The 12,650-nt window shown below is 42.7% G+C and overlaps 1 protein-coding gene across 1 annotated transcript in view; it reads right to left on the bottom strand.

Annotated features, from left to right (window-relative positions):
* Polr3b (RNA polymerase III subunit B) overlaps window positions 1-12,650 on the bottom strand; it is a 115,231-nt gene that overhangs the window by 87,590 nt on the left and 14,991 nt on the right. The window contains exon 9 of the mRNA XM_028883626.2: window positions 11,779-11,887. Within this exon, the coding sequence (XP_028739459.1) occupies window positions 11,779-11,887 (109 nt within the window). The remainder of the gene's footprint in view (window positions 1-11,778; window positions 11,888-12,650) is intronic.

Below are 12,650 nucleotides of genomic sequence, written 5' to 3'. Positions count from 1 at the left end.
GTTGGCTTTGTGCTCACTCACTGACATTTGCTTATGCTAATCTGGCATTGTTTGTGGGTATTACTTCCAAGCAAAAGCCAGCTCTTCTCTCAGAAACGGTGCCATCTGGCATTGGCAGCCCGAGCTGCACGAGAACCTGAAATAGAAGTTGTCATTAGGAAGAGGAAAACAAACACCCTCAAGCATTTCTGCATGTGTACAACCATCCCAATTTTTAAAAATATTCTAAGTTTCACTCTGAAGAAATGAGGCTGGGAAGTCCAGTGGGGAGGCCTGGTCACAGTAACAACAGCAAACTAAAGCAACACCCCCAATGGTATAGCAAGCCAGAAGTGAACATTGCGGAAAATGAGTGTGCCCGACTAGGAACCTTAAGTGCTGCAAGGTGGCAGTGGGTGGTCCTGTGCTCACTCACTTCCTCAGACACTTGGCCAGAATGCTGCCATGTGAAGAGACACAGCGTAATCCCACTAGCCCTCTCCTGGTGTGGTAATGACCTGCTTCTTAAAAGTCGGGGAAAGTCATGTTTACACCAAAATGTCTCCTGCTTTGAGAGAAGACCAAACCAAAGACTGGATAACTGTCCAGTCAACCTTGCCATTTTCTTCTCAGTTCTCTTCCACACAAAAGAGAAGCAAATGGAGTTCCCAGTTCCAATGCAGAACTCCAAGGGTATTGTCCTATGAATCACTGAGAGGCATCTATCTAGAAACCTCAGGTCCTCAGTGTTCTTCCGGGATAATGCCAACTCTATTGCTGCCATCTACTTCCTTCTGCTGCAGCATCATCCACTTCCTTCTGCTGCAGCATCATCCACTTCCTTCTGCTGCATCATCCACTTCCTTCTGCTGCAGCATCATCATCCACTTCCTTCTGCTGCAGCAGCATCATCCACTTCCTTCTGCTGCAGCATCATCATCCACTTCCTTCTGCTGCAGCATCATCATCCACTTCCTTCTGCAGCATCATCATCCACTTCCTTCTGCTGCAGCATCATCCACTTCCTTCTGCTGCAGCATCATCCACTTCCTTCTGCTGCATCATCCACTTCCTTCTGCTGCAGCATCATCATCCACTTCCTTCTGCTGCAGCAGCATCATCCACTTCCTTCTGCTGCAGCATCATCATCTACTTCCTTCTGCAGCATCATCATCCACTTCCTTCTGCTGCAGCATCATCATCCACTTCCTTCTGCTGAAGCATCATCATCCACTTCCTTCTGCTGCAGCACCATCCACTTCCTTCTGCTGCAGCATCATCATCCACTTCCTTCTGCTGCAGCATCATCATCCACTTCCTTCTACTACAGCATCATCATCCACTTCCTTCTGCTGCAGCATCATCATCCACTTCCTTCTGCTGCAGCACCATCATCTACTTCCTTCTACTGCAGCATCATCTACTTCCTTCTGCTGCATCATCATCCACTTCCTTCTGCTGCAGCATCATCATCCACTTCCTTCTACTGCAGCAACATCCACTTCCTTCTGCTGCAGCATCATCATCCACTTCCTTCTGCTGCAGCATCATCATCCACTTCCTTCTGCTGCAGCACCATCCACTTCCTTCTGCTGCAGCACCATCATCTACTTCCTTCTACTGCAGCATCATCTACTTCCTTCTGCTGCAGCACCATCCACTTCCTTCTGCTGCATCATCCACTTCCTTCTGCTGCAGCACCATCATCCACTTCCTTCTACTGCAGCATCATCTACTTCCTTCTGCTGCAGCACCATCCACTTCCTTCTGCTGCAGCAGCATCATCAACTTCCTTCTGCTGCAGCATCATCATCTACTTCCTTCTGCTGCAGCATCATCCACTTCCTTCTGCTGCAGCACCATCCACTTCCTTCTACTACAGTACCAATGGAACCTACCTCTTCAAAGTCCTACAATGACTCATTTGACCTGGAAAATTCTGAAGACCCAGGGGATGCTACATAGCTGATATATGTCCCTTTTATACCAACTGAAGGGAGTTTGAAAATATCCCCCAAACTCGTAGCACCAACTCCTCTGAGCACAGAGTCAACTTGGTGTCTCCCCTCTGGGAAGAAATGACCTACTCAGCTTTTGGTGGCTTGTTTTCTTTACAGGCACTGTAGTCTCCTGTTTGCTCCTGCTGCCAAATTATGAGGGTACCCACGAAGAATGTGAGAAGGTTGAGAGGTTGGAAAAAAAAACAAAAACAACCTCATAGCCTTTACCATGTTGGTAGTTGCTTAGCATCAGGTGGCAACAGATAGACTGATAACAGAAAGACCCTGAGCCAGAACCACCCAGCCAAATAACTCCCAAATTTCTGACCAATAGAACAAAGACGTGTTTTTGTAGCTTTTTCTGAATTTACATATCCCCTTCTGAAGGGAAGAGGGAGGCTCATAAAGCTCAGGAAACTGAGGAAACTTAGGTGACTCAGGAAGCTGCTGTACCTTACAGGACTCAGAAAGCACAGAAAGCTTTAGGACTTAACCAGATGTGTGGTGGTACATGCCTTTAATCCCAATGCTTAGGAGGCAGAGGCAGATGGAAGGCTGGCCTGGTCCACATACCAAATTTCAGACTAGCCAGGGCTACACGGTGAGACCTTGTCTCAAAAACAAAATATAGCAAAACAAAAAAGTTATAAAATTCAGGCAGTCCTTCTCCAAAGTTACGTAAGCTCTGAACAAACTGCAGGGGAGAGGGACTCTTCCCTGGAAGTTACCACCGCTGAGTAGGGGCTCCGAAGATGTGCTGGCTCGAGTCATCCACGCTCCTGTCAGGAGCTCTTCACCACATCCCACAAGCAACCCCAAGCAACCCACTGTTCCATCAAGCTCAATAGCACAGAATCATTTCACTGGTCAGATGCTGGAACCCCATCTGAGGTGAAACCATGTTTGTGCATGTCTTCCCAGGAAAAGCCACACAACAGCGTGATGGTTTCAAGACAGCTCAGAGAGCAAATTAACAACTTTAGGAATTAAGTCCACTATTTGAACAAAGAATTTTATTTTTGAGACAAACTGGCCTTGACTGTTAATCCTCCTTCCTCAGCTTTCCCAGTGCTGGGATTATAGGCAGGTTCTACCAAAAGTGGCTTCAAACTTTTCCTTTACAAATAAAATTTCAAGACTCAAATCACATGTTTTGTTAATTTTTGTAGTCCTTTTATCTCTAATTTGATATAAAGCATTTAGCCAAGCAGCTGCTAAAGATAAATGTCAATTTAAAAATTCAGTAAAGTAGCCTCTTATGATTCAAAGGTTAGCAGTTCAAAAAGTGACCAGTTTTAATGTTTTAAAAAAAGGAACAGAAACTAGACATGTTAACATCTTAACCATTAAATCAGAGGCCACTTGGCTTATTCTAGCAATTTTACATCAGTAATTTCCAAGTAAAAAAAAGACTAAAAAGTGATCACCTACTCAAGAGTTTTATAATAATAACGGGAAAGAAATCCTTCTTCGCTCCTCATTTGGTTGCCATTTAGGTCGTCCTGGTGTGGAATCTAAATAGTAGTTTTTAAATTGCCTAATAGCCCTAGATGGCTTAAAATGGATCTAAACAGACTGCGTGGCCCCTCCAGGCACACCTAGGCTGTGGAACAAAGTCATGCCAAGCAATGATGAAAGACGCCATGTGCAGAAGGCATGCGCGCTGCCAAAGCCTTCCTGCAAAAGACTAAACCCTCCCTACTGGGTCACTGAGACACAGGCCATGACTCAGTCAGGATTGTCAAGAGAGCCTCAGCTCCAAGGACGGAATCAGCGTTAGCACCGGTCAGCCTTTCAGCAGTCATGGCTACAAACAAATGACGTATCGCCATGGAAACAAACAAAATGCCCATCCAGTGTGCTTCACAAACAGAATTCAGACACCTGAGAACTAACGTTATGTGGAACTCTGTGTACTCCTGACCCCTCATCACTCCCACTAATTACTAAGTCAAGAGAAAACTCTACACAATGATAACCTTAGGAAGAAGTGGCAGAGATAAAGTTTGTCTGAAGGTCACCCATGGTCTGGCAATCAGCAACAGTAAACAAAATCCAGGAGAAGCACTCTTTAAAAAGTAGCATGAGCCAGGAGGTGGTGGCGCACGCCTTTAATCCCAGTACTCCGGAGGCAGAGCCAGGTGGATCTCTGCGTGTTTGAGGCCAGCCTGGGATACCAAGTGAGTCCCAGGAAAGACGCAAAGCTACACAGAGAAACCCTGTCTTGAAAAAACAAACAAACAAACAACAACAAAAAACAAAATAAAAAGAAGCATGAAACTGTGTCCTCAGATATCTACACAGTGTAAGTTTTAAAGGCAGCAAGAAGATGATGCTAATGACGTGCACTGATGGAGAGACTGTGCAAGGTCCTGATGAAGGTGACTTCCTTACAGAACCAAGATCCAGAAGCCTTTGACTGTAGGGAGCTGACATTTATTACTGCTAACAGCAGTCCTGGCAGACAATAAGGGAACTGCATTGACTTCTTTAAATCTGTAGTTGTTTCCCTTTAAAGATAAAAAAGGTCCATAGAAGTTGGCGTCTGAGAAACAAAGCCCAGCTTCTAAGATCCTTTTGGGCCACCACAGTGCAAGGGCTTTGAAAGCTTGTGACACTAAAGGGAAGAGGGAAAGATTCATGGGCAGGAGAACCTCTGTGGCAATTCAAGTCCATAAATAAGGCTGATCCAGGCCTTACAAGCTCTACCCATCATATTCAGACTCAGCATGGTGTCTGGAAACCCTGCTGCTTCTGCCACTTTTAGGCAATTGTTGGTTACAATCAACAACCATCAGGTCCTAATGACTGTCAAGGTCTTTCAGGCCACACAACACACAAAGAGAAACGATGTGCCTCTTCCAGCATCCTGGTGTATTTTCCACAGCTTCTGACAATGGGTAAGAAGGGCGCAGCAAAGAGAAAGGGCATGTTTCTGGAAACACATGATTTCATCTGTGTTTCACAAATCACCCTGTAGGTGACTTTTCTCCTGAAAGATGAGTTATTTAGGACTCAGAGAAGTTGGGAATTCTGCCCAATGTCACAAAGTACTAAGTGGAGAAACAGGAATTGAGGCTAACTCTGTCTGCCTCTACGATCTCCATTACCCGGCACTGTCACCCAGGTAGAAACGTGGTGACGAACACACAAGTCCTCAGCAGTTGACTGAAATATTCCTGAAAAGGAATACCAAAACCGTGACTATATATGATTAAAATACTCAGTTCACTGATCTGAACTAAAAGGTTCTAAATGCTTATTTTAAGTGCTATACAGTGCTTGCTAGATCACTAATAAACACGTTTCTGGAAAAGAGATATAATACTTACCAAGTGCTAAAGAGATACACTCCCATGTCCAGGATTAAAATCCCGTAATCTATCAGCAATGTGCATGAACATGTATGAGAAGGACAGCCATTTCAGGGTGTGTAAGACTGAAAACATGCAAGTGGGAAAAATATGCCTAAAATCATAGTCTAGGAAACTGAAAAATAAATTACACACATAATAATTACTAATGATGGTGATACAGAAAGTTGCCATAACCTATCGTCAAGTAAAACACAAAACAAGTTGTTATGTATATCACAAGTCACAAAAAGCAACCTGCAAAATATATAAAAACCTACCACACTTTTCAGAGCCTTTCTTCATTTTTAACTGGTTACATTTAACAAACAGATTGTTAATTCATAGCCTTTTTCTAGATAGACCTTGAATCAGCTATATCTCTGTGCTTACAACATAAATATTAAACAAATACTACGGGAGGAATTATTTTATTAAACTTTGGTCATCTAGTCAAAAAAAGGAATGTTTAAAAGCTTTCCAGAGTTTCAGTCCATGCATGCATCTCACTGCACATCTTCTACGTACATGACGAAAAGATGGCAGGCTTTCTGATTAATTAACACTCCCGTCCAAAAACAGCAGTGCTATTCATGCTCATGTGGAAGACTTCGACGAAGAAAAAAACAGAAGTCCCATGGATACATGGAGACATACTGCCCTCTGCTGAAGATGTGATTCTAGGCTGGTAGTTGAAATGTCTCCATCACTTTGCATGTACATGAGACACTGTTGAGTGCTGTAGGATTCACCTAAGAAAGCCAAAGTTCCTTCTGTGCTTGAAAATGCAAACTTCAAAGAAAGGAAGGAAGGCAGCAGGTATGTGTGAGACTCTCTGGACTCTTGATATAAATGGTCCTATCATGATTATCATCTTATAAAGAAAATTAATGACTCCATCTTTTATAGAACTCAAAAGTATATGAAGCTATAATAAACATAGAAAACAGTTCATAGAACCTCTTTCCTATGACTGCATTTCAAATATGGTTATTTCTCAAGTTCAAGAACCTAACTAGTCAGCATCAAATTTACCTGTGAATGACCAGGGGCATAACCCACCCATAACCACAAACCAGACTTGAAGAAGCCCGACTCCCCGACTCCCATGCAATCTGGGGACATCTTTAAGACATCTTCTTTGTGACTCCAGACGATTTGCCTTTTACTCAGATCTGTAACTACCATGCACAGGACCTCTGCCTGCTGATTCTATTTCTACAATAAAGCTACTGTGGGACAGGAACGCTGAGTCCGAAAGGGAAGCTGAAGGGTGCTACTGGGTGGCGTTTGTCTCTAGGATGACCTGCATGCCATGCTGTGCCTCCTGGAACCATCTGGGCGCATTATTACTCAAGTTAGTCATCAAGATCCATGTTACACATGTGCATACCTCACAACATGCTCAATGGACCACAGGACTGTACAAGAAGAATACCAATGAAGCATTTCTACAGGAAAAAGGTTTTCAGGTGCTAAGCCAACACTTAAACAAACTTAAAAATCCAGTTGTATAAGTAAAGAAACAACAGAATCCTAGAATTCTATTAAAAAAAAAAAAAAGAGCAGATCTGGAATTTCCTGAGCTAGAATCTACAGATGTCCTTGCTCATGTGACACATCACAGCATGTTTTATATGTCCATGAACTGGGACCTGTAACATGTTGTAGGATATTTGTATACTGTGAGAAGATGGGTTTGCTGTGATTGGTGTAATAAAGAGCTGAATGGCCAATAGCGAGAAAGGAAGAAGTTAGGCGGGACTTCTGGGGACAGAGGACTCTGGAAAGAAGAAAGGCAGAGTCACCAGACAGAGAGGAAACAGGAGGTGCAAGATGAAAGAAAAGTAAAAAGCCATGGGGCAAAACGCAGATTATATAAATGGGTTAATTTAAGTTATAAGAGCGAATGGGAGCCGGGAGGCGGTGGCACACGCCTTTAATCCCAGCACTCGGGAGGCAGAGCCAGACGGATCTCTCTGAGTTCGAGGCCAGCCTGGGCTACCAAGTGAGCTCCAGGAAAGGCGCAAAGCTACGCAGAGAAACCCTGTCTCAAAAAACCAAAAAAAAAAAAAGAGCGAATGGGACAAGCCTAAACTAAGGCCAAGCTTTCATAATTAATAAGCAGTCTCTGAGTCGTTCTTTGGGAATTGGCTGGTAGGACAGCGAAAGACTCGTTACATATGGTATCCAACGTGGAGGCCCCGATATCCAAACACTGGGCCTGAGAAAGCTAAGAAAACTTCTGGACAAGGGGCCGGGTGTGGGTTCCTAGTCCTGCAGTCTCTCAGGCAGGCCAATGCTCAGCGCCACACAGAGGTGAGCCATGCATCAAGCTGAGAGTGTGGCAGCTGACGTGGCAGTTTTTATCATGTGGTCAGAGATGAACGCTGCAGGCGCCCAGTAAAGCCAGGACCAGACAGAGAAAACCTCTAAACAGGCAGAGAGCACTTAAAAATGTGCTTAGATGCTAAAGGAAGAAAGGAAAATAGGTAGCGACAGTCATAAAAAAATAATTTAAAAATAATAAAGTCTTTAAAAAGAGAGTAAAGTAATATAAAAAAATAAGGCATATAAAGATGGAAAATGTAACACAGGGAGTTTGGACCTATATCGTGCTTTGTTAATTTTGGATTTTTTGAATGTTAATGAACAGAGAACAACAGCTGCTGAGAGACACTGGATTGTGGAAAGGACTGCTAAATTAAACCAGCCGATACTCTTTAGGGTTGTCTTGGCTTCAAAATGGAAGTCAGACAATTGCTGGGCTGGGGAGAGGTTGTGCTTTTGTTTCCACAGGAAACTAAAAGCTATGGATTCCTTCAAAGTTAACTGAGATCAGATTTGACTGGGGGAGACCTCCTGAGGACCTTGGCAACAGACATGAGGCGGGAAAGCCAAGAAAGACTACAGGAGAGCTGACATAAATGCTGATCCCTTGACATAGGAACAACTCTGAGACTGGATGAGACATGGTACAGCTTGCTGGCTACAGAGTCCTCATGACTTACAATTACATGCTATCCTTACATATGGCATGGATAAAGGTTTGGTTATACAGACATAAAGTTAACAGATGCCTTTTACCTACTCAAACATAAAACAAAAAATAATCTTTAGCTGACTTGTGCACACCACACATTCAATATTTGTGTTAATGCAAATATAAATGTTACCTTTAAAAGTTTCTATGTTTTCAGAAAAAAAGGACCAGACACCAATGAAAATGAGTAGCTCAGGCAATCCAGCCTTTCAAAATGCCTCTGTTGCAGTTTCCTCAAAATTATGCATCCAGAACTTCAAAGCTGCTAGTGAGATGGTCTAACGTCACAGACTACTATCCAGCCAAGACATCAGATTAAACTCTACACTTTCCCACCACACAGAGACTAAACAAAAAACAATACAAGTAGTTTTCCCAGAACTTGACCATTATCTCAATTTTCTTAGGATCCCCTAAAGATGCCGTTGCCCCCAAACATCAGGAGGCAATTTTAAGAATATGATGTACAAATTCCTAAGAGGTGGAGGGGGTAGTGGTGGTGGTGGTGGTCATTCGGTGGGCTATAGATGTTTGTCATTGTTTAGGAAGGTTGGTTGCAAATTGTTGCTGGTCATGGTAAGGGAGGAAACTAAGCAAAGGACATTAGATCCAGGATCTTGTTCTGAAAAGAAAAAAATGGGGATATAGGAGTGACAGGATAAAAAGGTAGATTATTGAATCTACTTTTAAATTAAAAAGTCAAATACTTGTCTCACATATTTTGCACTAGAATTTTTGTATATTGATACAAATTTAAGGTTATTTTTTGTTATACTGTATACATGTTTCTATTCTTGTATAAGGTAATTTGTATATTGATACAAACTTAAGATTATTTTTGTTATACCATATATATATATGTTTCTACTCTTTTTTAAGGCATTATGCCTATGCAGCTCATTTAATAATCTAATGTAAATTTCTAGTCCTTGAAAGTTATTATTACAAACTATATAAGATGATTAAGAAATACACATTAGTGGATAGTCATCTAACAATCAAATTTGTAGCCATATTGGGCATGTTTTCAAGGTCAAACAAAGATATATTCTAGAAAGATAGATGGTCTTCAAACACTTCAGAGATCTGCAGAATATGGCATCTAAGATGTTTTCATAACATAAGGCCTTTTCTTGACCATGAGACACATCTGTTCCTGGCAGCACCAATATACTTTTAGAAAGGATTGCTTTCATTTTTGGCAAAGTTAGCCACTGGGCAAGAAACTGCCATTGCCTAAACTGCTGACAGCTGCTGTCCAAACTGGACGAGCAAGACACAAAAGAAGACGACTGCCAAACTTTGCCAAGACAAGGTAGGACGGTCCTTCAAAATTCCTGCTTCACAGAAAAGTCCTTCAGATATCCTAAGCCTGTAAGCTGAAGATGGAGGCCCCAACATTACAGAGGAACCTTGGGTGACTGTCCAGGCAGCTAGCTGTTTCTGTCATTTCTACTTTTGGAAGTTGCTTGCTTTATATTTTCTATTTAATCAGGTAATATTATATCCTTCTTGGGTCTCTGATGGAGTTGAAGACAAGAAAGTTACGCTACAGTTTTCTTTGTTACCAAATTCAGAAAAGAAAATTACATAAGAAATATAAAGTATATAAGGTTTAGAGATTAAAAGCTTAAATTGTTTATCTAAAAAATGTTTTGAGTTCTAAAAACATAGCTTTGGGTTGATAATACAAGTTAGGATAGAAAGTAAATTAGGTACAAAACTTTGGACTCACTAAGACAGGATAGATAATACAGTACTTTCTCTGAATTTGCTAAATACAAATGGACTGGACATTGTGAATCTAATTCTTTTTTTTTTTTTTTTTTTTGGTTTTTCGAGACAGGGTTTCTCTGTGTAGCTTTGCGCCTTTCATGGAACTCACTTGGTAGCCCAGGCTGGCCTCGAACTCACAGAGATCCACCTGGCTCTGCCTCCCGAGTGCTGGGATTAAAGGCATGCGCCACCACCGCCTGGCAGTGAATCTAATTCTTAGCTGATAATTGTCTTATTGTATATAATTTTACTGTGTTAGAGTTAAAACCTTTCCTTTTTATTTAGACAAAAAGGGGAAATGTTGTAAGATATTTGTATACTGTGAGAAGATGGGTTTGCTGTGATTGGTGTAATAAAGAGCCGAATGGCCAATAGCGAGAAAGGAAGAGGTTAGGTGGGACTTGTAGGGCCAGAGAGGACTATGGGAAGAAGAAAGGCAGAGTCACCAGACAGAGAGGAAACAGGAGGTGCAAGATGAAAGAAAGGTAAAAAGCTATGAGGCAAAATGCAGATTATATAAGTGGGTTAATTTAAGTTATAAGAGTTAGTGGGACAAGCCTAAACTACGGCCAAGCTTCCATAATTAATAAGCAGTCTCTGTGTCGTAATTTGGGAGTTGGCTGGTGGGACAGAATAAGATTCATTACAGGAACACCCACAAATGGAACAGCCTGTCAGTAGGTCTGTGTGATGACTAATCCCACTGTCAACTTGTTGAGGTTCAGAATCACTTCAAGACAGGCTTCCTGCATGCTGTGGGCACTGTCTGTTAGATTGTTGAGATGGGAAGGCATGGTGGCTCTGAATGGCAGCGTGCCCCGGGCTGTGGCCCTGGACTTCATGAAAAGAGACCGAGAGCTGAGCACCAGCTCCCTCTTCTCCGCCTCCTGACCACAGAGGCAACGTTCCTGCCATGAACGGTGAGACGAGATAAACCCTTTTCCCGGATGCTGCTCTTATCGTCTGGTATTTGCCACCTGGTATTTTACCACAGCCACAGAGAAGACACCAAGTCTGCAGAACAACCATCACACCACACCCAAGATGTAAGTTACAAACCCGAACGAGCTGTGAAAGAGTATGCACTGCACGTATCGACCAGACAGATCTATGTCTGCTCATCAATATGTAAAGACTCGTGAGAAGCTGGGCTCTCTAGGTAGCACTGTGTGGTTGGGAAGAGGGGGAGAAAGGGTCATTCCTCACTATGCCCTTGGACACTCTGGTATCTCCTAAAAACCAAAGAAAACAGATGAATATACAACTTAGGTATGAGACAAAGCTTCCTGTTCCCAGAATCCCTTGCCTGCCTAATTCTACCTTACCTAATTCTATATGAAAAACCAACACTCTGGGACTGGTGGGATGGCTCAGTGGGTACAGGTGCTACTGCCAAGCCTGATGAGCTGAGCTCTTCTGGAATCCACGAGATGGACGGAGAGAACAGACTTCTACAGTTTGTCCTCTGGCCTACACACACACACACACACACACACACACACACACACACACACACGTCAACAACCACACACATACATAAAAATAAATAAAATGTGATAAAAATTTTTAATTAATGAAGACAGCAGAGAAATTCTTTCTAGTTTCAGGAAGAGGGCTGTGGCCTTACCTTAAATATGATGACGATGGGTATGTCTTCAGACAAAGTGTTGTGCCTCAGATAAAACCGTCCCTGCTTCACAGCCATGTTGGTTCTGCTTTTTTTCTCGTGAGTGGAGCTACGAGGAAACACAACCCAGTTACACTGCACCCTGACCCCAGAGCTCCACCAGTGACTGTCCTTCACCAGTCGGGTTCAGCTGCTCAACAAATAAAATCACCCCTAATTAACGGGCTTTCAAAGACACACAACTTTCTGCACTTCTGTGAACACTTGAAAACACCACAGCTGTTTCTTGACGGTCAATTCCGGGGAGCTGCTGTGATCAGTGATGGCTTCCGGCCTTTGACCCAGGCTCCCTGCCCTGCCCCCTTGTGTGTTGCTGGCTGGGTCTTGAGGAAAGGGCTCATGAGCAGGCTGGCCTTGAACTTGCTCCGTAAGGATGATCTCGAACCCCTGCTCCTTCTTGTGCCTCCGAAGTGCAAAGATCACAGTCATGTGCCACAGTGCCCAGCTTTTAACTTCTTTCACTTTTATTCTACATGAATTACTTTGATCCAATGTAGGGCATATATTCATGACTGATTTTTCTTGAAGAGAAAAATCTCAAAATGGGCCAGCCCACATTCTAAGAAGAACTGGGTTTTAAAATAAGTAATACAAGTAAGTTCCCCACAGTTTCAGCACACAGTGAAACGAAAAGTTAACCTAATTTAGCTCCTTCTATCGGTGTCTCTGTTATGGGATTCCTAACAGACTATAAAACATTTCAAAAGCTCTTTTCAACCGTGACAGTAGCACATATTAAGTGCCTACTACGCTGATGCTGTGTGGCACATGAGTTCTAATCCCCACATGACAACACTTACTGAGCACCCCCT

This window comes from Peromyscus leucopus, chromosome 18 (genome assembly GCF_004664715.2).
Source record: "Peromyscus leucopus breed LL Stock chromosome 18, UCI_PerLeu_2.1, whole genome shotgun sequence".
Taxonomy (NCBI): domain Eukaryota; kingdom Metazoa; phylum Chordata; class Mammalia; order Rodentia; family Cricetidae; genus Peromyscus; species Peromyscus leucopus.
The sequence above is the reverse complement of the archived record's forward strand: the minus strand, read 5'-3'. Positions and strand labels throughout refer to the sequence as shown.